This window comes from Drosophila serrata, unplaced genomic scaffold, assembly GCF_035046125.1.
Source record: "Drosophila serrata isolate PLE 108 unplaced genomic scaffold, ASM3504612v1 contig_165, whole genome shotgun sequence".
In the NCBI taxonomy this organism is placed as follows: domain Eukaryota; kingdom Metazoa; phylum Arthropoda; class Insecta; order Diptera; family Drosophilidae; genus Drosophila; species Drosophila serrata.
Window position 1 is genome coordinate 1451907 of NW_028257063.1, and position 24959 is coordinate 1476865.

General features: G+C 37.8%; 1 protein-coding gene and 1 long non-coding RNA gene across 4 annotated transcripts in view; one reads left to right on the forward strand and one right to left on the reverse strand.

Annotated features, from left to right (window-relative positions):
- Nucleotides 1–24959, forward strand: part of LOC147644494 (uncharacterized) — a 194250-nt gene that overhangs the window by 115813 nt on the left and 53478 nt on the right. The window lies entirely within an intron of this gene.
- side-V (sidestep V) overlaps nt 1–24959 on the reverse strand; it is a 50496-nt gene that overhangs the window by 11867 nt on the left and 13670 nt on the right. The window contains exons 2-4 of the mRNA XM_086826957.1: nt 21759–22285; nt 3804–3939; nt 10–218 (exon numbers count right to left, since the gene is read on the reverse strand). Of these exons, the coding sequence (XP_086683083.1) occupies nt 10–218; nt 3804–3939; nt 21759–21894 (481 nt within the window). The 5' untranslated portion in view covers nt 21895–22285. The remainder of the gene's footprint in view (nt 1–9; nt 219–3803; nt 3940–21758; nt 22286–24959) is intronic.

Consider the following 24959-nt stretch of genomic DNA (forward strand, 5'->3'; position numbering starts at 1 on the left):
AAAACTCACCCAGCACAGTCACATTGATGCGCCAATTACGTGTTGGTGACTTGTGGAAATCCACACGACACTTGTAGAGACCTGCATCCGTGGTCTGTATATTCTTGATCCTTAGGGCAGGCGGTGTGCCATCGTAATGGAAGTGAGCCTTCTTATTGAAAACACTCTCATCCGCCCAGGGAATGGCCTGGGTCAGAGGACGATTTCGGGCATCAAAGCTACAAATTAAAGAGAATATAGAAATTAAGTCAATAAAGTTTCAGAAAAAACAACTTCAGTTCCCTGTTATATCTGCTAGCTACCTATAAATAGTTTATACCCCAAACTCTCCATTTAATTGCACATAAAAATTAAACATTTCGACACGTTTCCATCATCAAACCCACTGCCTGACAGGCGGACACCTTCAATTACCATCGATTCGATAAGGCAAATGGCGTTAACCTGGTTCATTGATTTTTATTGTTCAAACAATTGAGAGACAACCATCGACTGGGCAGCAGGTGAAATGTGTGTCAAATCCCTGGAATCCATGCACTAAAAGTAAAATACTTAATTAGCTGTTCCCCTTCCTCTAATAAGAACTATAGATAGAACTTGGCTTTTTTTATTGTTATTGCCAAACGCTTTTTTGTTCTTTGTTTTTATGGCCCTTTGTCCAATGCATTTTGACAAAGTGCCGGCATTAAATGTCAACAAAGCCCCAAGGCTCTGGCTAAACACCAATCTATGGTTCGTAAAATGCATTTGGAGAACTTTTGATTTCCATTTGGCTTTCGCTTTTAGTTGCTTTTCATTTTCACATTTTTTAAATGGTCAACAATTTTTAATTGGTTTCGTCTCTTTTTGCGTATTTTAATTTGATTTTCCTTGTTGTGATGTACCTCATATTTTTTTGTGCTGTAATTTTGCTATTTATGTTAATGGCAACCACGCCCTTTCGGCGCCCACAAAAGCATGTTTTTCCTTTTACATTTTTATAGTTCACTTTAATTAATTAATTGATCAATTTAGCGCTGGCTGCGCTTCCCTTTTGGGCTTAAGCGGATTCCCATTTTATTTTTGTATTTCCTTGATTTTATTTCGTATTTTTTTGTGTTTCTCTTTTTGTTTTCCAAGTGAATTAAATTTTTGTTTTTTATTTATTCTCTGTGGCACTTTTAAGTAGCTTTAAAGAGCCCACAGAAACATTTTAATTTCGGTTTCGAGCGATAAAAAGCACATGGAGGCATTTTTTTCGTTTTTATTTCTCCTACGGCTGTGAGTTATGGGAAAAATCTGTGCTGATCTATAAAAGTGGAACTGAGTTTGGTGTTTCAAAGAGAAAATTCTAGCTAAAATTAGCCAGGGGAGTATATAAATTTCTTTTAGAAATAAATGTAACAAGAAGTACTAAGCTTAATTAAATTAAACTCTACTAATATACGTTCTAGAAAACAACTTCAGAGACACTTAATTATTGCCTCAAATAGATCATAGGCCCCACTTTACACTTTACATGATTTATCATTTAAGCAAAAACACTCGAAAGACAGTGAGAGAGAAAAGCCAAACCCCAAAAAGATCAGGAGTAAGTGGCACAAGATGGATGGGATATTTGTTAATGGATTTTAAACATAATTAAATTATTTAGAGAACTGGAGAAGTGAGTTAGAGAGTTGGAAGGGGCACACGAGGTTATCCATGGGTTATCCCTGGGTTACCCATGGGTTATCCATGGCAATTGGAAAACAAATTTCTCATGCAATTAATCTCTCCCGACCTTTTGCCAGCCTTTTGGCCATATTGAAATTTCCAGGCAGCGCCAAGAAGCAGCACGAGCTCGAGAACAAAGTGGAAAATTTATGAAGTGTGGGAAAAGCAAATTAAAATTGATGGAAAACAATAAAGAAATGCGGGCGAGGGCGAGGGCGAGGAGGAGGAGGTGGGAGATATCTGCATTAAACCTCAACTTTATGCGGTCATAAAAAGTGCTCCTCCATCGACTGGTAATTGCATTCGAGGGCACACTGTACCGGCCAGAGCGAACTCTGACACTTTGGCTTGACATCATCGATTCAGAGGAACGAATTTAATGGAAAATGAAATAAAATTCAATTTCTGGTCTATTGCGCATCTGTCTACTTGAGACTCCCCACTCGACTTCACCTGCCACCATCACCATCACCATCACTTTTCCCAGAACTTGGCTTTTCCTGAACACAAAAATTGCAAAAAAGTAAAAGGAGGGAAAAATATAAAGTGAGTTGCCAAAGAGCGACCTTTGAACCGAATTGCTGCTGCCAATCAGTCAGTCTCTATGTGGTTAGACAGATACACATATATATAAATATATATAAGATATCTTTCCCATCTGCCAGAACCACCCACAGCTTCCCCCTTGATATTACTGGCGACATTTCCTGGCACACAGTCTCACAAAATATTTTTTTCATTCCCTATTTTGTCCCCATGATGAGCTTGTTAAAAATTGTTAAGGTTTCAGTTAAGCACTGGGAAAAATAATATGGATAATATGGCAAAAGCATGTATATTATTTATGAATACATTTTGGAACAATTTTAATAGTCGGAAATATAAATTTAATATTTGCAATGCCTAATACACTGTTTTCCAAAGTTGTTCCTTTGGGAACTTTTGTATCTATGTATTTTTTCAAGGTGACTGTGGGAGTATTTTGCCATAACTCCACCCACCAAAAACCCAGACCACCCCCCTTTCTCCCATTCCAATCGGAGCACGTAGGTTCTTCTGTGTAAGTAATGTTTATATCGTCAAATTCAACATAAATGCCTCACGTTAATAGAATTTATAATGAGCCAAAGCCAGCGCCTACTTCGTGCGTGTGCCTCTCTCTTGTCCCTGGGATATTCAAGACTGGAAGCTTTTCTTCATAATTGCCAGACATTCCCCTCGGAATCGAAATCAAATTCATTTTTGGGTCTTTGGCTAATGCCAAAATATATCAGAGAAACGCCAAAAAAAAACATGGAAAATGATTAAGTGAATTTTATTTAGCTGACACTTTAGAAGAGCGTCACTGTGAAACAATCCCTCGGGGAGAGTGTTCAGGGAGGGAATTGGCTTAAATACATATACGGGGAATTTCTTAAGCCTCAAAAATGGATGATGTTTCGAAAGTTGAGTGAGAAGATGATAAGGAAGGTTTAAAAAAGATTTAGAAAAAAGCTAGGGAAGTGGCAAATGTAGGTAAAGGTGTGAAAAGAGTGAAAGATATGGTATACTACGTAATATAATTAATTCATGAACATTGTAGTTAAAAAATTGATATTTAGTTTAGGGAAAACCTAGGTATAGCTTGAATTTTTATATGACAATTTCTTCGACCAATCAAAGTTTAAAAATGTCATAACTTAGCCAAAAAGGCATAAATTTTAATTCGGAAACCGTTCCTATGTTAGTTTTTATTAGGTTAATAAATCTGCTTACTCAATTTACAATTTCAGAAAATTACGTTTTTTGTCAATTTTTAACAATTTTAATGATGTAACCCCTTATCACTTTTTGAAAAAATCGATAAAATTTCGAAAATTTATTTTTCAACCAGAGATGGCTAAATCGATTCGGTTGATGATGCTGATCAAGAATATATATGATTTATAGGGTCGCAAATGACTCCTTCCTGAGTTGCAAGCTTCTGAATCAAACTAGAGTACCCTTCAAGGGTATAAATACATATATTTAATTCCTGCAGCTACAATTTCCCCCTGTTCCTATACAACTTTCTGCTTAAATATATTTCATTTATAATTCTAAAATTTACTAAGAATTTGTAAACTTACGTGTAAATGGGCTTTACGCTTCCCTCACGATACCAAATGACCAGTTGCACCTTATCGGCAATCTGTGTGCCCGGCAAAAGATCACAGGGCAGAGCCACCTCCGATCCCACAGCAGTGAGAACCTCCGATAAGGGTCCTGTAAATATGCATAAATATTTAAATTATTTAAGGAAGGGTTAAAGAGCACTAAAATACTTAAATTATTAAAGTGGGGGTTGGAAAGTACTTAAATATTTAAATTATTTAGGCGTTCGATGTGGCCTTCAGCTATTGGTTTAACGGTTAGCTTCTGTGGTTTCTCTCCCCTTAATTGATATATGTGAACTCTGACCTGGCCCTATCGCCGCTCCATCTTATCCCAATCCCAATGCCTTTGTGTTTGTGTGCGCCATAACTATAAATTGACTGACAGCTTGATTTCCCTTTGATGATAAAGCCCGCTCGCTGAAAGGGTTAGAGGGAGCTCGAGCTCAAGTTGAACTGCGGCCACCAGTTCCACCTCCATTGTCCGGATTCCGACATGGAGACATCATCATCATCATCATCATCGTCGGCGCCTCTGCCTGGCCACGTTTCACCATGGTTTGGAGCAGTTTTGGGGTTCAACTGGAGGCGACATCGACATTCGATGGCACCGCGCTGTGCGTGCCGCCGCCCAGAGGGGGGTGTATATGTAGTGTATTTTATATACGGGTTAAGGCGCTGGGCGGGAGCGGTGAGCGGTGCTTCAATTAGTCGTCGCCCTTTTTGGAGATGGTTACGTGACACGAACGGGTGATATTTTGTCACTTAAATGATGATTAAGGTTCGCGTGAGTAATTTCTATGTATATATGCCGAATTTTAACACGATGGGATGAGTATTTTGAAGACAGGCGTGATTTTTGTCTCTCTAAAGAGTATTTCCTGTGCGTAGTAGAACTTATTTTAAAGGGTATTCATACAGAATTCACTTTTCTTTAGAGTTGGTATATTAATCTAACCATATACCAAATTTTAGCTCGATCGTATAAGTATTATGAGATCAGGAGGGGTTTTAATTTCTCTCTAAAATATTCAAATTATGCAGCAGACATACAATAGTTTCTCTTTTTCATGTAATATAATTCTTAATTCCCCTCTTTCTGAGATATTAATTCGGCAGATTCGAAATTATTATAGGAACCTATAACACCAATGAATACATCTTCAATACTCCTCACTAATTCTGGGTGTTGGCCCCCCCGTGAACAATTTTGACTTGGTTGTTGTTGTTGTTGATTGGTATGTATTTGGTATTATCAAAAGGCATTGTAATTATACAAATTATATTTTCCATATTTTGTATTGCAACACAACCAACAATACCAAAGAAAGATATAGAAACAGAAACAACAGCAATATCATTAAAGGGCGTGTCGTACGTGCCTATATGTATGTGAAACCCTCTTCTCCCGCCATATTCTTTCGTCTTCCATAATTGGGTAAAGCCCCCCAAAAGAGGGGAACCCCCGCCGACTGCCTTTCCAAATATTAATCAATATTTATCTAGATTAGCTATGTACATACATTTGTATGTATGTAACTCCCCAAGTGCCTCTTCCTGTTTATTTGAACTGAAATTCAATTATTTTAATGCGTTCGTATTCGATTAATGGTCATTTTATAATGATTGGTAATGGAGTTTTTATATGTAGAATTTATTTTTGGCAGATGAAATTAGGCGTTACACATTAGCCCTAAGGGGGAATTCAAATTTAAATTCAATTAAAAACGAAAGGTGGGAAATATGTTTTATTTATTTAGAATATATAAAGTAAACAAAAGCTCTTTCCACTTTTAGTAAATGATTAAATTTGCTGGGTAATTGAAATACCCGTAACATTATCGTGTAAACTTTGAACTCTGCCAGCTGAGTAATAAATTTTCCTAATGAGTTTTTTCTGCTCCGAATTTCCCAATCCCAGAATATTCATATATCCGAAAAATCGTTTCCCATCAGTCTGTCTGCTTGGCATTTCCGGATTTCCGAGCCCCATAAGTAACATTTGCCATTAGGCAATCCAAAATCCTCTCACTCTCTCTTCCCTATCCATCTATCGATATGCATAAACACACTCAAATAAATTAGGGGCCACAACATGTGTGTGATTGGTGTGGAAGGAGGTGGTGCTGATGATGGTGGCCCGAGGCGCCACAAAAATAAAATAAAAATTGAAGCAATTGGTAATCGGATGAATGATATAATTCATTGAGGCCAAATGCAATTTGTTATGGCACCGAAATGGAATGGAATTTGTATTTGGGTCAACAGATCAAAGTGATTAGGCCTTACAGAGATACAGAGATACACAACAGATACGAATACATATACAGTTGGGAGTAAAAGAGTTCAATTGCTAATTGCAGTGTGTGTTCACACACTCGGAAGTTGGAAAATGACTCTGAACTTTTGCAATACATTTTCCGATCTCTGGCCGACTTTGATGCTACGCTTCGGTGTCTCTGAAAAGATTTATTGTCGAAACATATATACATGTATATTGTATTGATGGAATGATCGCCGGGGAGTGCATTTCAGTGTCTCTATTTTTATTATAGGCTCTTGGGCAAAATATTTTGACAAATTTCGTTGGATCTGTCGGACATTTGGCTGCTAATGGTGCGTGCCACAAATTTCCCGCATCATGTATTCTATAATTAAGCGGATCGGATCCGATCCAGAGCAAGATGTTACTCGTTCCGCGTCCCATGTTGTCGCCTCATAATTGTGCCACTTTAAGTGGGCGTCAACATGAGCTGGCCAAGTTGTAGACCTCGAAAAAAAAGAAGACACACACGCATCTCCCAACTGATGGCAGAAGAACTAATTCTTGTTTCTCCTTGAGGCCCCCCTCGATTTATGAACTGTGAGGGAGAGCCCCCAGAAATTCATTCAGGTTTTCCTCGGAATATGGTTTCGTGTGTCATATTCAATGTTTCTACGAAATCCACACAATAAAATATTAGAACTCCTGTGTCGCCTAGAGGGAATTACCCCTTTTTCCCCCCTACTTTCCATCAGTTCACAGTTCAAGTCGGAGAATTAAATTTATGAAGGGAATAAAATCTTGTTTTTCGGTAATATAAAAGCGGATTACAGGGGGGGAATCTTTGAGTAAGGTTACTTCAAATTGGTTTAGAAAATTCAATGAAGCTGGAAATTTTATAAATAAAAATGCTCAAAATATAAAGTAAGAGTGGATATCTATATTCAATTTTAAGATCTCTTATTTTCCATGCTGTTATAGAATCACCTAAATAAATAAATAGAACAAGAGAAAGTTCTTTAAACTGTCAAAGTTTAATAAACTTTAGTTTTTGGTGAGGAAAATTATTCTTTGAAATGGCTTAAAAAATCAAATGAAGCTAGTAAATGTTTGGGTAAATATTCACAAACAATTAAGTGTGTTAAAATGAAAAGCTCTCTTCAAAGCCTCGAAGAATTTATTTTCTTCACAAAAACCATTTCAACTAAATAAATCAAACCATAAATTATACAAAAGAAACTTCTTTAGATACACAAAGATTTATGGAAACACAAAAACTTCCAGTTTTAGGGGGTGGGGGGGGGGGGAGGGAAAATGCACTGCACTGCATTTTCAGTTGCATTCCCGGGGGGCGGAAATCCATCAAGGCAGCTCCCCACCATTCGCTAAGCTCATTTAGAACTTTTGTGAAAACAAACAATAGGAGCAGGCTAGGCCCGAACCCGGGCAATTATCCAGTCAATCAGTCATGCATTTAGAGCCCCATTCATCTCAGTTATTTATTTATTTATTTGTTTTGGCCTGCAACTGTGAAAATATTTTGACAATCGCCTCAAGTGATCCGCGATCTCTCCCACTGGGCTCCCTGTCGATGAGGTAATTATTCAGATCATTTGTATATGGCCCAGCGCCGCGGGTGCTTGGAAAACTCAGAGTGTGGGATTATTCTTTGAAGCTCTTGTGTCTTGGCGCCAAACAAAACGCGAGAAGAATAACAAATGGTAGAACAGCCATACTGCTGCTGGCAGGAAATAAATCAAATTAGAAATGTTTATGTTGCTTTCTTCCGAAAGATACAAAGTGGAACTCTACTGGATTCCTATACCCTCTCTCTAAAAAACACCTGAATACCCATAAGTCCAAGAAACAATTGCTGACGACAAATTGCCAATGGCTGAAACGATGTCATCAAACAGCAGCAGCAGTCGTAAAATGTTTCTTTAACTTGGGGACGAGAGACTCCCTTTTATTTCTATATTTTCAGCATAACAGCAAACGGCAACAAAAAGTGGGGTTCCCCCTTTTCACTGCCCTTAACCTGCACGTGACCAATGACAATTTGCGATCCACTGTCCATTTATGACCCCCGTCGCAGCCTTAGTCGAAGTCGTTTGTTGATTTGAGCTTTAATACTTCCTGCAGGCGGTATGTCGAGGCGCCGCCATCAAAATGTCGTAGGCGGAAGTTGGAATGGCTAAGGGGGCCGATGATGGTCGTAATGCCAATAATACGATTGTCGTCGATTGGTAGGAAGTGGAGAAGGAGCGAATGACAGGCTCACCTAAATTAAGTCCAAAATTAGCTGCGGGTTTTTTCTCCAATTTTCTTTTGCAGACTTCTAATAAAGTTCTTTTGTTATTTCCTCTGCTGGGGAAGTTGTAAAATATGGAAAATATACACTCGTTAAGACCCTCGTTGCCTTCTGAGTTATTTTTTTGATTTTCATTAGATTGACTTTCGGTTTTTGGCCCTTTGGCAAATTATTATTATTATGCATGAGCCAACATCAAGATGGTCTCAACCTCTTTCTTCCTCTGGGGTATTTTTCAATTGAAAAGCAGGATACTGAAGGGGAGATATACTTTGGGGGATATTGCCCAAAATATTGATGATATTGTAGGGATAAAAGGGACTGCCTGCCATAAGTGAGGTCAAGCTTTTTGTGGTGTTTGAGTGCGAGGTCAAGGTTGAAATTGTTAGAAGAAACTTTGTGTGGGCTTGGAGAGGGTTTATTTGGGCTAAGTTTAAGTTGGTTTAGGTCCTAATGGCTTGGGTTTTGTATCTTACACTTGGAGCTCCGTACAGACTACATTTTATTCTGAAAACTTGCTTTAAAATGGCTTTAAAATGGCTTTAAAATGAAGTGCATTTTCTTTCTTTTCTTTCCCTGTTCCAACATTGTTAGATTTGGTTCAACCAAATAGCGTGTCTGACCCACATCATCCATCCAAATCCACCTTTACCTTTCCGTTCCGTCCGGTTGTCCATCGCCTGCCCAGTGAATAACCTTACAGGTAATTCTCTAAATTAATATTTATACAAACCCACCTACAGCCTAACATCGGGTAAAAGGTAACTTAGCTTAACTATTTTCTTTCCTAATCTTGGTTGAAAAATCTCGCGCTCTCGTTGCATTTGTGGCAGCCAAAACTAATTTTATGATGGATTACTTGGCTGGGTAGGGGGATCGTCGTATATATTAAACCCTTAAAGCCACCCACCACCAATGAAATGCACTGAAAACAATGCTTTTCTAATGGAATTGAGGAAGTAAAATATTTGAGACTCTCCGTGGAGTATTTATCTTGGAGTAATGGAAAAGTATAGCAATACGTTCTTAAAGGGAATCCCTCGTTGGAACTTCTATATAAATATAACATCTATTAATCAAGATTAGGGATTACTTATATATTATATTCATTCATTATATAGATTTTTCAAGATTTTAGCTAGACTTTCTCTATGTATTTCCAAGTGTATTTAAAAACACCTCGCGACTGTCGCCAGTGGAAGAGGTTCCACTTATCGCCTTTGCCCGGCTGTCCATCAAATGCAACGCTCCTCCGCCTCCACGGTTATCAACCCTCACCACCTCCTGACCACTATTAGAACCTCAAAGTGCATTTGCCTTTGTTGACATTTGTAAAATGCAAACAGAACACGCAAAGGCGATAGACAGATAGTCCGTCGTCTGGAATTGTTCGGATAGAGATATGGCTATGGATACCCGTAGACCCCGTGGGTTCCGGGCAGACGTGGTCTCAATGCTCCGTGGCCATCACTCAAAGTGATTAGATCGTCGCCGAGCGGGGTAATCGAGTGTAGCGCATGAGATACACGGATGGATGGATGGATAGATATAGATATAGATGGATTCCGATTATGTGGGAGCTTCAATTGGGGTTCCTTTCTCTCTCTCTCTCTCAAGATTTTATTGCTTCGCGGACGCAGGGTAGGTTTTTTGGGAGTTCTAGCCGGGCTCCAGAGTTCAAAGTTGTCTATGTATTTACGATATTGACACTAGAAATCGTGACTTTTCCATAATGAACGGGATTTACACGTGTTTATGGCAGGTCATAAATGGTTCGACACCTCGAAGAAGGGAATTCCCTTCACCCATAACACCCAAACATCATGGCCCTTTGGCTTTTCTCCTCCTTTCTGGCGGTAATTTCCTTTTGTAGTCCCACACGGAGCAAAAGTCAATGCTTGGAAAAATATTATCTAAGCTCTACCCGGAGCACTCTAAAACACTTTTGGAAGAAAGCATTAATGCTTTCTATTAAGTTCTTGGCAGCAGACAGGTATTATTTCTAAAGTATATCCCTGCTTATCTTATTATTTTTCCAAGTGCAACTCCTTTTGCTATGTGCAGGAAAAAAGAGAACCTTTCAGACTGCATTAAGCTGTAGAACTAGAAAGTTCTCGGGGCTGAAAACAACCGTCCCCCCTGGAAAAACACCTGCTCTTTCACCTTTGACAAAGCTCAGACAATCAGAGTGCTTAAGTGCTGCTCTGCTTCCCAAACAAATGAGACATCGTTTCAACTTTCGCCAAAAGTTTTCGCTTTAAGACCAAGTCCCCTCGAAGCCGGAGAGTGCACCCACTTCAAGGATACCTTCGGGTGGGTTCGGAGGGGTTCGTCGGTTCGTGGGTGCGGGAGCCATGAGAACCTAATCGTGGTGGGACATGAAATTCATGCCGCATCGAATTACCTATCCTAGACCGAACAAGAAGAAGATATTATGCAAAATAATATATAATTTTGATAGCACCCAATTTGAGCCTGTCATAACAAGACCGACCTCCTTCGACTCCCTCCGCCGAAAGCACAAAAATCGATATATGTAAAAAATGTTTGCATGACTTTAGGAAATTTAGCAAACTTTTTTCTTGTTCTTGTTCCTTTTCCTTTGTTTTCCTTTTCTGGTGTTTCCCTTTTGTATGTGTGTGTGTGTGTGTGGAGGGAAGCTTCATTGATATGAAAAATATCTTTTAAATGCAATAAACCAACGAGAAAACGATAGCAAATGGGATGGGGATGATGTTGAATGAGGAAATGTGGGGATGTGGGGGATAAGGGCGGTTTAGGAAAAACAAGACTCATAAAATTAATATGATATAATAAAGAAAAATTTTCAAGCTGCCAAAAGCATAACGATTGATTCTGAATTATAGCCCAGGGGAAGGAACACGAAAAAAATCAACATACAGTTGTGGTAAGCAAGCATAATGGGAATAATATTGGGGTATAAGGTAAGTTTTTATAGGATATTTAACAAATTGGATTTGGAAAGGGTTATGGAAGTTTATTTTTGTTTTAGGAAATTAGGAAAAACAAAAACGTGAACTAATTTCGGAAACGCGAAGTCAATAGACTCTTGGAGTTTGCAATTACGTTATGAAATCACATTAAGCTTAAAATATTCACATTTTTAGAATCAATATTTATCGTAAGTTTTATAATACAATTTTCCTACAAATCATGTCTTTAAAAACTCATAACTAAGCCAAAAAAGGATTATTATTATATTTTATAATATATATTATATTATTAGGTTATTAAATCTGCATAGTCAATTTAAGATTTAAAGAGATCAAATTTTTTCCAAAATTTTTAAAATTTTAACGATGTAACCCCTTATAAAATTTGGAAAATTTTGAAAAAATTTATTTTCTGCCAGACATGGCTAGATCGATTCAGCTGTTGATGCTGATCAATAATATATATGATTTATAGGATCGAAAAAGAATCCTTCACCGAGTTTCAAGCTTTTGACTGAAATTATAATACCCTGTAAAGTTATAAATATGTCTGAAAACGAAACCAGATTTATCAATTTGATTAGATACCCCGGTTCTATATTTTCCACCTCAACTGTATCATGAAGGTACTTATATCGAGAGGAACCTCTGCTGGGGGAGCAGAAAGGAAAAAAATGAGTATGAGGAGCTGAAATCAAATCGAATAAATAACACGCAGCCACACAGACGAGAAAACCCCCCAAGAAAAAAAAGAGAAAAGAAACAGCGGCAACCCAAATATGTTCGGCAATCAATGGCAGCCCCAAAAGAAAATAATATAAAGAAAAAAACTTTCGATGCCGCAAGGAATTTTCCAAGGGATTAGGGAAACAGAGCTGGGCGAGGGTGTAGTTTTGGCGGCGACCGACAGCCACTTGCTCCTCCATGCTCCACATGCAGCGAAATTAATCATGGCATTGTTCGGCGCTTTTCAAAATAATAAATACTTCAGCGCGACTATAAAATAAATTACTCAAAATCATTTCATTTCATTTTCGTTTTACTAACGCAACAAGAGAATAGAATACCAGGGAATGGGAATGGGAAGGCAGGGCGACAGGGCATGAAAAGGGGAATGGGTATCGCATGCGGAATGGCATGTGGATTCTAATTCTACGCACTGGATCATGAAAAAACAGAGCCAAAGATATAGAGAGAATTATCAGGAATCGGGGGTGGATCGAGGGACAGTTTTAACTTTACAGTATCGATGGTGTCGGTTTCCTCTCTGCGCCCCCTTTCCCCCTTCTCGCACGTGTCAACTTCAAAAACGTAACGAAATGCCAGGGGAATTTGTTGATCATTAATAACGTGGCACAGAAACATTTTGGCCACTTAGGGAGCCATGAATTGGGGCGGACCAAGGCGGCTGCTCCCAGACAGTTGTCAGCGTCAAGGAAATAATAAAAATGCCCATGGCAAAAATTAATCACAGCTCCAAAAGAGCGAAACGAAAATTGTAACAAAAATGCATTTATTTCCGAAAAAAAAATACAGAGAAAAAAAACAGGGAAAGAACATAGGGAAAATTAAATTTAGGCGAAGAGAAATTATTCTACTAGTTATATAATTTATAAAACACATACAACCTGAAGCTAAATAAAGTTCATTTTTAAAGGAATTAAGTTCATATTTCACAGTTTGAACTATTTATTTAATTATTTTTATCACTCCACATTTTATTTAAATTTAATTATAGATTTTTAGTATGATTTTCCTTCTTGATTGTTTGCTTTAATTATTATTTTTCTATGTTATATAGTTTATTTTCCTCCACTTAAAGTTTTGGCAATTTATGTGAAATTGAAACTAAATTCATGTGCATATTTTGCTAGATTTTCATTTCACTTTTTCACATACACCAGACTCTTACTAAAAACAAAACAAAGAAAATAACGAAAACTGGAACAGCAATATTCGTACTTCCATTTTTTGCTTTTTTGGCTGCTATTATTATTTTTGTTTTCGTTGCATTTTTTTTTTGTATTTTTATTTTTGTTTCGTCGTCGCAGCCACTTCCGCCCAAAACTTTTAGCTTTTGTTTCCCTTAGTTCTTGTTTTTTTTTCTATTTGGCTGCAGCAGGGAATTGTTTTTGGGCAATGGGAATATTTATATGTCAGCTCCCTCTGTGTTTGCTTCCCCCCAGACTCTTTCTAAAATATTGCCTGCGTCTTTCCTTTTCCTTTCCGTTTTTTTTTTTAATTTGGAGCGAAATGTCAAAAAGCTACAGAAAATTAAGTAAACAAACTATAAAAGCAGATTATAAAGCACCATAAACATAAACAAGAGCTGCGAGGGCTCCATCTCGAGATATGCAAATCAGGGGAAAACGGAAAACTAACTTGAACCGTTGATAACTTCATTAACAAATTGGATCTGAGAGATGGAACGAATTAAAAGCAGGGGAGGGAGGAGGAGTCCATCCACCTAATTTTGTAAATTATTCGTGAATATTCATGGCTAGTTTTTCTCGATGCGAGAAAAACACTTTAAAAGGCGTCTCATATATTTGAACGGCCCTCCCGCGGATGTTTACAAATTAAATTACTTTTTAAATTTATATATTCACCGTTGAGTTGGATTTATATTTATTGCAGGAGGGAATCTTTTCTATAGAAAATAAAGCTCGAACTAAAGCATTTTGTATATTTACTATTAAACTTTAAAAAATACGTTATTAGAGTATTATAATTTCATTCAGAAGCTTGTAACGATGTGAAGGATTCATTTCCGACCCTATAAATCATATATATTCTTGATCAGCATCAAAATCCGAGGCGATCTAGCCATCTCTGGAGGAAAAAAAAATTTGCCAATTTTTTCGACATTTTATAAGGGGTTACATCATTAAAATTGTCAAAAATTTGAAAAAAATTGAAAAAAAAAAAATGTTAAATTGAGTATACAGGTTTGTTACCCTAATAAAAACTAACACAGGACTGCTTTCCGATTTTAAATTAATGCATTTTTGGCCTTTTTATGATAATTTTAAAACTGAGATTTTTACTACAAAATTATTAGATAAAAATATTGATCTATAGTTTTTAAGCTGGACATATTTTTTGCTGATAAATGGTAAAGGATTCATTTCCTACCCTAAAAATCATATATATTCGGGATCAGCATCGAATACTGAGTTTATTTAGCCATGTCAGGAAGAAAATTTTTTTTCAATTTATTTTTGAAATTTTATAAGGGGTTACATCGTTAAAATATTCAATAATTTATAAAAATTTGAATTTTTTAAATTTGTAAACTAAGTATGCAGATTTGTTAACCTAACAAAACCCAATAGAGGACAGCTTTCCGAATTAATATTAATTCATTTTTGGCTTAGTTATGGGTATTTATTTGATTTATCGTAAATTTTGTCTTATTAAAATATCAATTCCAAGAATGCGAATATTTTAAGCTATGTTATTATAGATCTTTTATAGAATCCTAAACTTCGACTTCATGAAGTTAGTTGCCTTTTTTATTCTAAATTATATTCATTAATATAAATGCTATGTTTTGTATCACAAGTCTTTAAAATTTACCCTCCCTTTGTTCGTGTAAAAAAATGTAAATGCACTCTTCTGATTTATACATTTTTTCCTAGCTTTGAATTTATTTATTACGCAGAGGGGTACCCCTCCCACCATTCTTTCAACTGGCTTTTCTTTGAGATAATCCACCCATCAATCGGTTTTCCGGGGAATATTTATGGGCCGAATGCCTCTAATTTGTAAATCTCAAACCCATCTCGCACAAACACACACGACGCTCGACAGATAATTTGTCAGATAATGGCTCATCTATCAGTTTTGTGACAAGATTGATGGCTAGATAATGCGATTGATAAATCTCCATTATTTTTCAGCATCCTTTCTCTCCGTTTTCCTCGAGTTAATTTCGAAGGAAAGCGAGTGCAGGAGGAGTAGCAAGAGGACGATTTCCACTTCCACATCCACTTTGACTCCTCTCCTGAGAGACAATGATTTGATTTTGGCCATGTCACTTGCCATGTCATCATCATCCCCCTGGAGAGGTGATTTCTTTCCTGATTTTTCCACACGCCCACCATTTATCATGGGAAAAAAATGTGCACAGGGAGAAATCAGGGAAAATGTATAGAGGTTTTCCATTGAAAATAGCCACAGAAATCAGTTGAGGTTTTAATACTTGTTACCAATGTATTTAATATAACTTTGAAGCCTTATATTTAAGGACTTTTCTTATTAAAAATCTATTTTGAATTCAATTTGTATATGTTTAATACGTTTTTCTCAGCGTAAAACTGCCACCAACTAAGTAAGTGAAACTCATACAATGAAGACTCCTCTCATATGAGGGCCACGAGGAAAAATGTTGCCGGCAATAAAAGTGTCCATTGATTGGCATCATCCGTCCGTCCGTCCGTTCGTTGGATGAAATTCTAACCCAATCACCTCGCCTCCAAGTCACTCACAGCTCTCGCATTGTGATGGAGATGAGGTGACAGTTACTTCCCATTCAAGGTGTGATCGTTAAATTGAAGCCACAAGCCACGGGGAAGAAAATATATAAAATAAAACCCCTTTCAAATTGATTTCGGATCAAATTTGTTGGAAACGTTTAAAATTTAACGAGTGGCCCTTAAAGTATTGGATTTCTATAAATAAATACCCGCGTTTTAGTCTGGGGTTATCTCTTGAAGTAGTCATGGGGAAGGCAAATCTATTTTTGGTAAAGAATTTCCATCGTCTTGGGTTTATTTTGAACAAACACAAAACACAACTTTAATGAATTATTCCCTTGAGGGGACATAATAACCCCGTGATTACTGGGTAGTATTCCTGTGACAAGTGGCTTCTCTCAACCCCCACAATTACATTAAAAATTTACTGGGAAAGCCGAATTAATTTCCTTTTCCCCAATTCCCAAAACTTCAGTGTCCCGTGTCATATAATTTTCTTTAAATTACGGAATCACCAAGGAGGAGCGTACATATATCGATCAAAAGGGATTACTATTGATTTCCCAGACAGGATATTCCCGGTCCCCTTTTTTTTATCTACTTTAGAGAGCCACTCCTGGCTGGCTGCTTTTTAAAAATAGTTGAAAGCATTTCCTAAATAAAAAAGGGCAAAGACACTAACATAATAATACACAACAAATAACAAAAACAACTTCAAAGCAAGGGCCACACACACACATACAATTACAATCTCGGCGGAAAATCGCTTATGCAGGAAGCACTTTTCTTGGTAGCTCAGATTTTCCAAAGAGCATACAGTGTGGAGGAAAACCCTTATCCTAGCGCTGCTACTATACATTTTTTCCCTGCCACCGAGTGTGTGTGTTTTTTTTGTTTTGTGTGGGAACGTGATTTCAGCATAATTCCGTATATCAGCGCACAAATGGAGCATGCCACACGTTCCAACCTCCTCGAAGGAGGGGTAAAAGGCGGCGCGCAGGAAGGACACTCGAAGCGGAGCCACAGTCACGGCCACGGGCTCAAAGAAAGGACATACCACAAAACACTCGCTAAGAGATATATAGTAGAAACCAGACTAGCTGCACTTTTCCCAGTCTGGCGGCCTCCTTTTCCCCGCAGGTCAAGTATTTCATAAACGAAAGCCAGAAAATTTCACTGGAAATCTCCGGCAAAGGCTCAAAACGTCAAGAGTGTTGAAAAAATATAAACCCGATGAAAAGGCCGACAAAAAAATACCCACTTTGAATGATTTGTATTTGAAGCATATATGAAAATGGCAAAAGGTTGGATTTAAAAGTTTAGGTATATTAAAATGTTTATATTAAAAACTAAAATCAAAGCAGATATAATGTTTGGAAAGGAAATTATTTGTTTAATTTAAAATGTATTCGATTTGTCTGTGTTTAAATTTAATTTATAGGCAAAAGCAAAAGAACTGCTCAATTTCAAACTCACTTTCTGCTCCACATTGCCTGTAATGTACAAGCAGTACGGAATTTCAGAGTTTTGTTTTCGCTGCATTTTGAGAAATGTTTGAACTTTTTCTCTACCAAAACAGCTAGTTAGGACACTCTGCCTTCTACTAAGCACTTATTTTAAGTGAAATTATTATATAAAACATATATTTTACCCTCTTTATAACACCAGAGTCCACCCTTGTTCGACCGTGTTGCGGTCAGAAACTAAAAACGATGCGAAATCCATTGATTCATTGAGTGCCAATTTACAAATCGAAAAGGCAGCCGCTGCTGCCGTTGCACAAACAGAAATCTCAAGCGAAATCGGAACGGCAATGGCCAGAACGATTCGAAATCGGAGCACACACAAATACACACTGGGAAATTGAGTAGGGGGGGTGGTGAAGTAATAAAGAGGGGGTGTGGGGTTGGGTGGATCCAGGATCGAGGGCTCTCCTCTCTACATGGGGAAAAACATGAAAATCGAGCGCTTTAATATTTTGAGCCCATTGATTTTTGAGCTGCGCTCCTCTCACCACCCGCTGGCACCACTCCGAATGCATACACTTCCTCCTCCACATATGTGCACACACACACACATGTGTGTGTTTGCTTAAAACGTTTCCCAGTTTCCCTAGGATTTTCCATACATTCATTCATTCATTCTGGAATGGCTGCCGCCTGCCGCTGCGGGTGAGTAATTTTTCAAGTATTTTCCATGTTTTTCCAACAGTGTCTGCTCGGCTCTGTCCTGTGTGTGTGTGTGCTTAGCTCCTGTGGAGGTTCGAAGGGTCCTTTGCCAATATTCACGAAAATCAAAGATTAAAATGAGCAGCGATTTCCCCGCCCGCCCCCCTGGTGATAGGATAGGGATCCAGCAGCAGGACCTCTTTGTATTTGCAGGAGCGCTTAGCCCCGGGTCAGGGTTCGGGTTCAGGATCGGTTTTGATTTCATCAACAGATGCTGCACCATTTTTACACAAATTATTGTACAAATATTTGACTTTCAAAAAGAGAGAGAGAGAGAAAAAACAATATAAAAAAGACAAAAAAAAAAACAAAAGCTGAAAACTCCCGCGCGCTACACATTTATTGAATTAATGGATTATTCCTGCGTCAAAACAGCTGCGACCTCTTCACGATTTGCTCTTTTTTATTTGTCACTTTTCCCCTCTTCCGCTGGGATTATTATTCAAAGCATTTTCCGACCTTTTTTATTGATGTATATATATATATATATTCAGAAGTTCCCTGAATGGCATGGAAATTGAAGACAAAGCCAAATGCATTTAATTAGATCGAGAATTAACATTTTAATCCATGAAAATTGTGTAGAAATTGAATCCCATTTTCAATTTAATACGACTAATCAAAGCCAACGAGGGGTTAGACAGTGTGGAAAATCAATTTCAGTTTCAATTAAATTGAAAAACCTTTGATTGAAGACCCCTTATGACAGGCCATGACCACAGAGCTCTAACTGAGAGACTGAAAGTTTTCAGATTGTTTATAAAGTTTTTGATTGAGTGGCATGAATCTGTCTTGAAAGTAAGGGGAATACTTTACTATGGAATATAGGAAAGGTCTATAGATTTTCTATAATAAACCGAAATTATGTAAACTAATTAGCAAGTCCTTAAAATAATCCTCCATGTTAATAGAGATTCTCCAACATATTTAAACTTTTCCTTTTGTAACACATATTCAATCAAATCTCTTGTATTAACCCCTTCAAATTAAACCCAACTTCTGGGGCTATTCCTTCCATTTTAGCACCCTTCCATAAACGACGCCCCTGACCCCACTGCAGTAGTTAGCCATAACGTTTGCATGTTCAAATTACATTGAAATCCGAGGGAAAAAAAGGACCGCCGCAATCACAAAGCAGCACAAAAACCATTTCACAATTTTCTGTTCCAATTGGCCAAAACACACACAAAGTGAGGGTTTTTGGCCATTTGTAGGCTTGCGTTTAGTCGGGGTTATTTTCTTTTTTTATGGGCCACATGAATTTCAGTTGTGGCCACCACACAAGAGAGAGAAAGCCATGTGTGTGTGTTCCACAATTTGGCCAAAAAGTTGAACATTAAAATGCACTTGTTAACAAGTAATTTGTTGGGAATGGCAGATATTTGCTTATCGCAGCCATGAAATCAGTTTTGGCCAACTGCGAGAGAGAGAGTGGAAAAAAAGGTTGAATATTTGATTAGACAAAGCCTCGTTAGGGGCATGAACCCTTACTTCCTGTGTGGGATATATATATAGTAAGTACATACTCAAGGGGGTTGGAAAAACACATCTATGAGTATACTATATATGGGAACAAGTGCATCCACTTACAATTAAGATTGTAATCACTTTGAATGGTGTTATAAATAAGTCAAAAAACCTATGGACAAGGGGAGTATTACAAGATTACCATAACGAGGCAGCATCTGAAAGCACTTACGCAGAGTCCTCCAGCCTCCTCCTCCTCCTATATCTCAATTCGGCATGAATTTAATCTTTATTGGAAAAGTCACTGCGAGTCAAGTGGGAGAGCAGAGAGAGTACTCGAAAGTAATGTTTCATATGGAATAACCCCGAGTTTCTCTTCGGCAGCATTCCGTTCCAACAAATCCCCGCAGGCGAGACAAAATCAATTTCAATCAAACAAATGCAGCGAGACGAAGGAAGGAGGCAACAGTCGTCGCCTTCCCGGTCTTTGGTCCCCAGACCAAATCCACTCAAGTGAACCAATAAAAACATGAAGCAAAAAAAAAGGGAAATAATTCCTTATGTAGGGGGGTGAAAATTTCATTCCCATTCCTTCTCGATTTTTTCGGTATTTTTTGGCCTGACTGAGTCACTGGAAATGAAGTGCATGTAACAAAATAATTGAGAATAATCGAATTTAAATCACATTTGGCTTTGACACTGATGACAATGACACACAATGATGATCGCGATCATTTGAGGGGTGACTTTTTGGGCAACAAACAAGGGTGAGGAAAGTTCAAACTGCCACAACAGAGTTCCTTCCACATGTCACAATTCGAGCGGAAAGAAAGTGTCAGAAACAATATCGAAATGTTACATTTGTTTGTTATTCATTTTAAATGGTGGGAAAACGAAGTCTTGATTGTAAAGAGATTAGGAATTAATTGAAGGGGTTAAATAAATTAATTAGGAAGGTATTCTAGGAAGTTTTGTGAAGATTTCGTATCATATATTTAAGACAAGCATCTTTTTTAAATATTTCGAGGTGCAATTTTTGAAAAATCAAAGTTTGGTAAGGATCTTTATATTGTTTCTGAACTATAGTAATTTTTTGAAGTTGTCCTTCTAAAAAAATAGTACCTTATTATAGTAGTAATGGATCATAATTTCGAATGTTAATAAAACTCTTTCTTTTCCTCACTGTATAATACTTCTTATAATAACACTGTAATTTACTTTCATATATATAGTTTTAGATATATTTATAATCCCAAATCATCTGATAATAGAATCCACCCTTTTTCCCTATTTTCTCTTTATAAAAACCTTCTTTTATAACTTCCCTTTACAATCTCTGTTTTAATACTACAATTTCGTATAGTCACAGTTTGTTAATTACTCAAATTTAGAGTCACAGCTGCAGTCACAACTTCTGGCTTAATTCCGCTGGGCATTACCATTGAAGCAAGACATTTTATGTAGCGATCCCCGAGATCCGGAAAGTCAAAAAAAAAAAGAAAAAGAATGTAATTTCCCTGTTTACCATTTTCCATTTCCCATTTGGCCCGTGCAATTAACCCTCCATGGCTGACGGTTCCTGCCAGATGTTTGGTCTGCCATTCTAGCGTTACGCCTTCGCTTTTGGATAATGGGAAAACTAAACGCAATCGTAGTCCGAGGTTCGAGGTCCGTGATATGTACATGAAACAAACTCATTGACATGTTCTCTAATTTCATTTGGATGTCCGTGAAATGTCATTATGGTGAAAACACTATGACCCGAAGGGGGCAAGCGAGCATTTAAAAAATGTTGTAGGTTGTATCCTATGAAAAATTAAATTTCTAGTTTTGTTTTTGTTCAGCTTTAATTGGAATTTATGGTCACATTAAATAATACCCTACCCTAGGCAAAAACAAACCTAAATAAAAGTGTTAATGTCTAAATTGCTTTTGTTTTATGTGTGTGTGTGTTGGTGTGTTGTTGTTATTGTTGTTGTTGTGGCAACACCAACACCAACACCAACACCAACCCTCACATTAAATTCCAAACATTTTCAACTGGTTTTTCTGCGGTTACGCTGTTTATATTTCAATTGAGGTTTTCACGCAATTCGATGTGTTTCCCTCGATTGTTTGTTATGTTTTCCCCCCACCCTGGTTTCTTTTTATTTATTTATTTCGAGCTACTTCCGTCGAAATGTGTATCATAAAATGATATGGAAATGGTTAGAGGGAAAGAGTAACTCACCTTCGTCGGCCGTGGCCGGGTGCTGTTCGGCTTGGACCATTGTGGACAGAGCTGCGGTTAGGACTAGAAGGAAGAAGGCCGTTGCCAAATGGCAGCGGGGAAGAACCGCAGTGGAAAATGTATCCATTTTGGGCATTTTCCGTTGGCTGGACTCCACCTTGACTTTTCACAAAATTCGCTTTATTCCTCTCCTTTTTTTTTTTTGTGTGTGTGTGTGCAAGTTTTCTCTTGTAATTGTTGCTCTTTAATTTTCCTCCTTGGTTCGTTGTTTTTTGCCGTTTGGCTTGATTCGTTTTCGGTTTTCTATTTGCCCTTTTCCCTTTTTTTTTGGGTCGTTTTCATAAGTTGTTGCCCCTTGGTTCTGGCTGCAGTTTCGTGATTTTCTCGCTTTTTCCTGCAGCTGCTTGCATTTTAATTCTCATCTTTTCCACTTGATTTTCCCTCGCTCTCTATTCACTTTGATTTCTCCATCATCAGTCCTGGATTGATGCTGTTGCTGCTGCTGCTGCTGCCGCTGACATTTGCCACTGAAAATAGAAAATAGCAAAGGAGAGCTTTTATAAACAATGGGAAACACACAATTGTCACAAATTAATTTTCATTTATGCACAAATTTTTGGCATCGAGGGGAGCTTGCACAAAAATAAGAGCAACAAAATATTGAATTGCAAATGCATGTTAAGTTGGGAGTTTTTCCCCTTTCCCCCATTTCTCTTACGTAATTTCTGAGGGAGGAAAGGGGAAAATCTTGTATACAGGAAAATCTGCATACCGGAACGTGTTCGATCAAGCTTGCTTAATTACAAAGTGCAATATGCAAGAAATTGGGTTTTGGAATGTGACTGCAAATTGAAATTGAAATCAGGTAACTACAGGAATTTGAATTGTTCCCCAAAAATCAGAGGTAGAATTATAGGAAAATAATGGAAAAGTCTGCTTGACTTTATTGGTTATTAACTTAATACAAATAGTATTCTTGAGTGTTTGGAATCCTTGACATGGTTTGTTATTCCCACTCATTCCTTCACTTCAAATTAAACTCACACCCAGAGATATCTTTACCAATTTTCACCTCTAACCAATTGGATCAATACGTCAACGCCACTTCATTCAAATTCATCAGGAAGACAAACTTTACAGACTTTGGACACACCCCCCCAAAGAACCCCGAACAAACAACAAGGACTACAAAAGGTACAAAACCACATCCCTGAAGGATCCGGTTCTGTCCGTTTTTCCCCCCTCATTTCGAATGCAATTGCCCAGCACCGACATTGTGTAACCCAATAAGTTTAATGATGTTGCGTTTCCCTTCGGGGGGGAGCTGGAAAAATGACTTAAATATTTAAAATGCCAGGACAGACAGTCCTCGGACAGGGACACGGACAGGAACCGGGACAGGGACAAGAGACCCTGGGAGCAATATCTCTGATAGATTACAGGAGAGAGTCTCCCACAACCTTGGCAGTTGTGCCCTGTGCCGTGTAAATAATAAATAAATAAATATTGTTATATTTAACAACAATGTCGGCTGGCGCTGGCGGGGTAAAAAACATTTCGACTTGGACAAATACAGTCCATAGACGACGGGGTTATGGAATATAAAAGTACTGGGTATATTTTTGTCAACCTTTCAGCATGGCAAAACGAATTGACCTCAATTTTTTATTACCAGTTGGGAAATGCACAGGAAAAGTGAAATTTTTTAGGGGTGAAGACAAATAGGAGCACCGAAAGGTAAAATATAACTTAATGCTGGCCAAATACAAGGATTTAAGTATCTCGTCGCCCCCCTCCTCTACTCTTTTTTCGCTTTTCCCCTCGACACTTTCCTTTCAGCTTTCCCTCTCGTTGTTGTTCCGTGTGTTACTTATGTGCTCTACTTTATTTGCCTCTATTCTTTGCTTTCTTGAAGCAATTTAGCAGCATTTTGTTTGGCCAAAAGGGGCTTACAACGATTCTTCTAATATAAACACTCACACATGCTTGGGCACAAGGACACACACGCACATGGCAGGCTCTGACTAAAGGGGGGGTAAGGCTTACATTGACACTTTTGCGGGTAGAGGGTGCATGTCAGGAGCGGAATATGGTTTATAGACGGGGAGTTTTCTACTGTAGGGATATCTTACAAGAGTTTAAGCGAATATTGCAGTGTGATTTTTAGTAAATTCTTATTCTAGAGTCAGAAAACTTGTCTTGATGTTCCTAAAAAATTAATACATAATATATTTTTAATACGAAGAAGCTTTGTAAGAATTTTAGATAAAATGTTGAGCAATATTTCCTCAAAATTAAAGTTAAGCAATTTAAATATGCATTGTTTTTAAATCCCCCTAAAATTTTTCACTCCGCTCCTGTAAATTTTTCGTAAGCAGTAAATACTTAGAGGTGAGAGAGGGCAACCACAATTTTCCGTGGGGCAGAAGTAGCAGCAGGAATAGAAACTGAAACATAAAAACAAGAAATGAAACTAACTTCGGGAAGCCGAATTTTGTATACTCTTCAAGGGTTCTAATGTGCCAACTATCATAACTAAGCAAAAAATGCATTAATTTCAATTCGGAAAGCATTTCTGTGCTAGTTTTTAAGGCGCTAACAAATCTGTATACCCAGATTTAAAATTTTAAAATTAAATTTTTTAATCAAATTTTGACAATTTTAATGATGTAACCCCTTATGAAATTTGACAAATTTTGAAAAAATTAGTTTTCCTCCAGACATGGCTAGAACGATTCAGCTATTGATGCTGATCAATAATATATATGATTTATAGGATCGGAAATGACTCCTTCACTGTTTTACAAGCTTCTGACTGAAATCATAATACCCTGAAAAAGGGTATAACTGAGAACCGAGAAGCGAGGAAAACTGGCTACAATGCATGAGTTGCCATTCATAATATTAGCGCGACGAGGCGAGCCCAACAAAGGCAGCTTTCCACGCTTTCCACAACCCCAACTCATTTTCAGATGAAGAAGGAGCCACAGGAATTGGTATAAATAAGGGCAGGAAAAGCTCTGGCTGAGAAAGAGAGAAAACTACACGTGTAGGCAAAGCAATCAACAAGCAGGATACGAGTCGAATGAGTAACATAAATAATAAAAACCAAGGAGCAGGAGCCAGTTGAGGTGAAAAGGAGCAGGAGCAGGAGGTGGAGATGGAGATGGAGATGGAGGTGGAGATGGAGCTGGAGCCAGG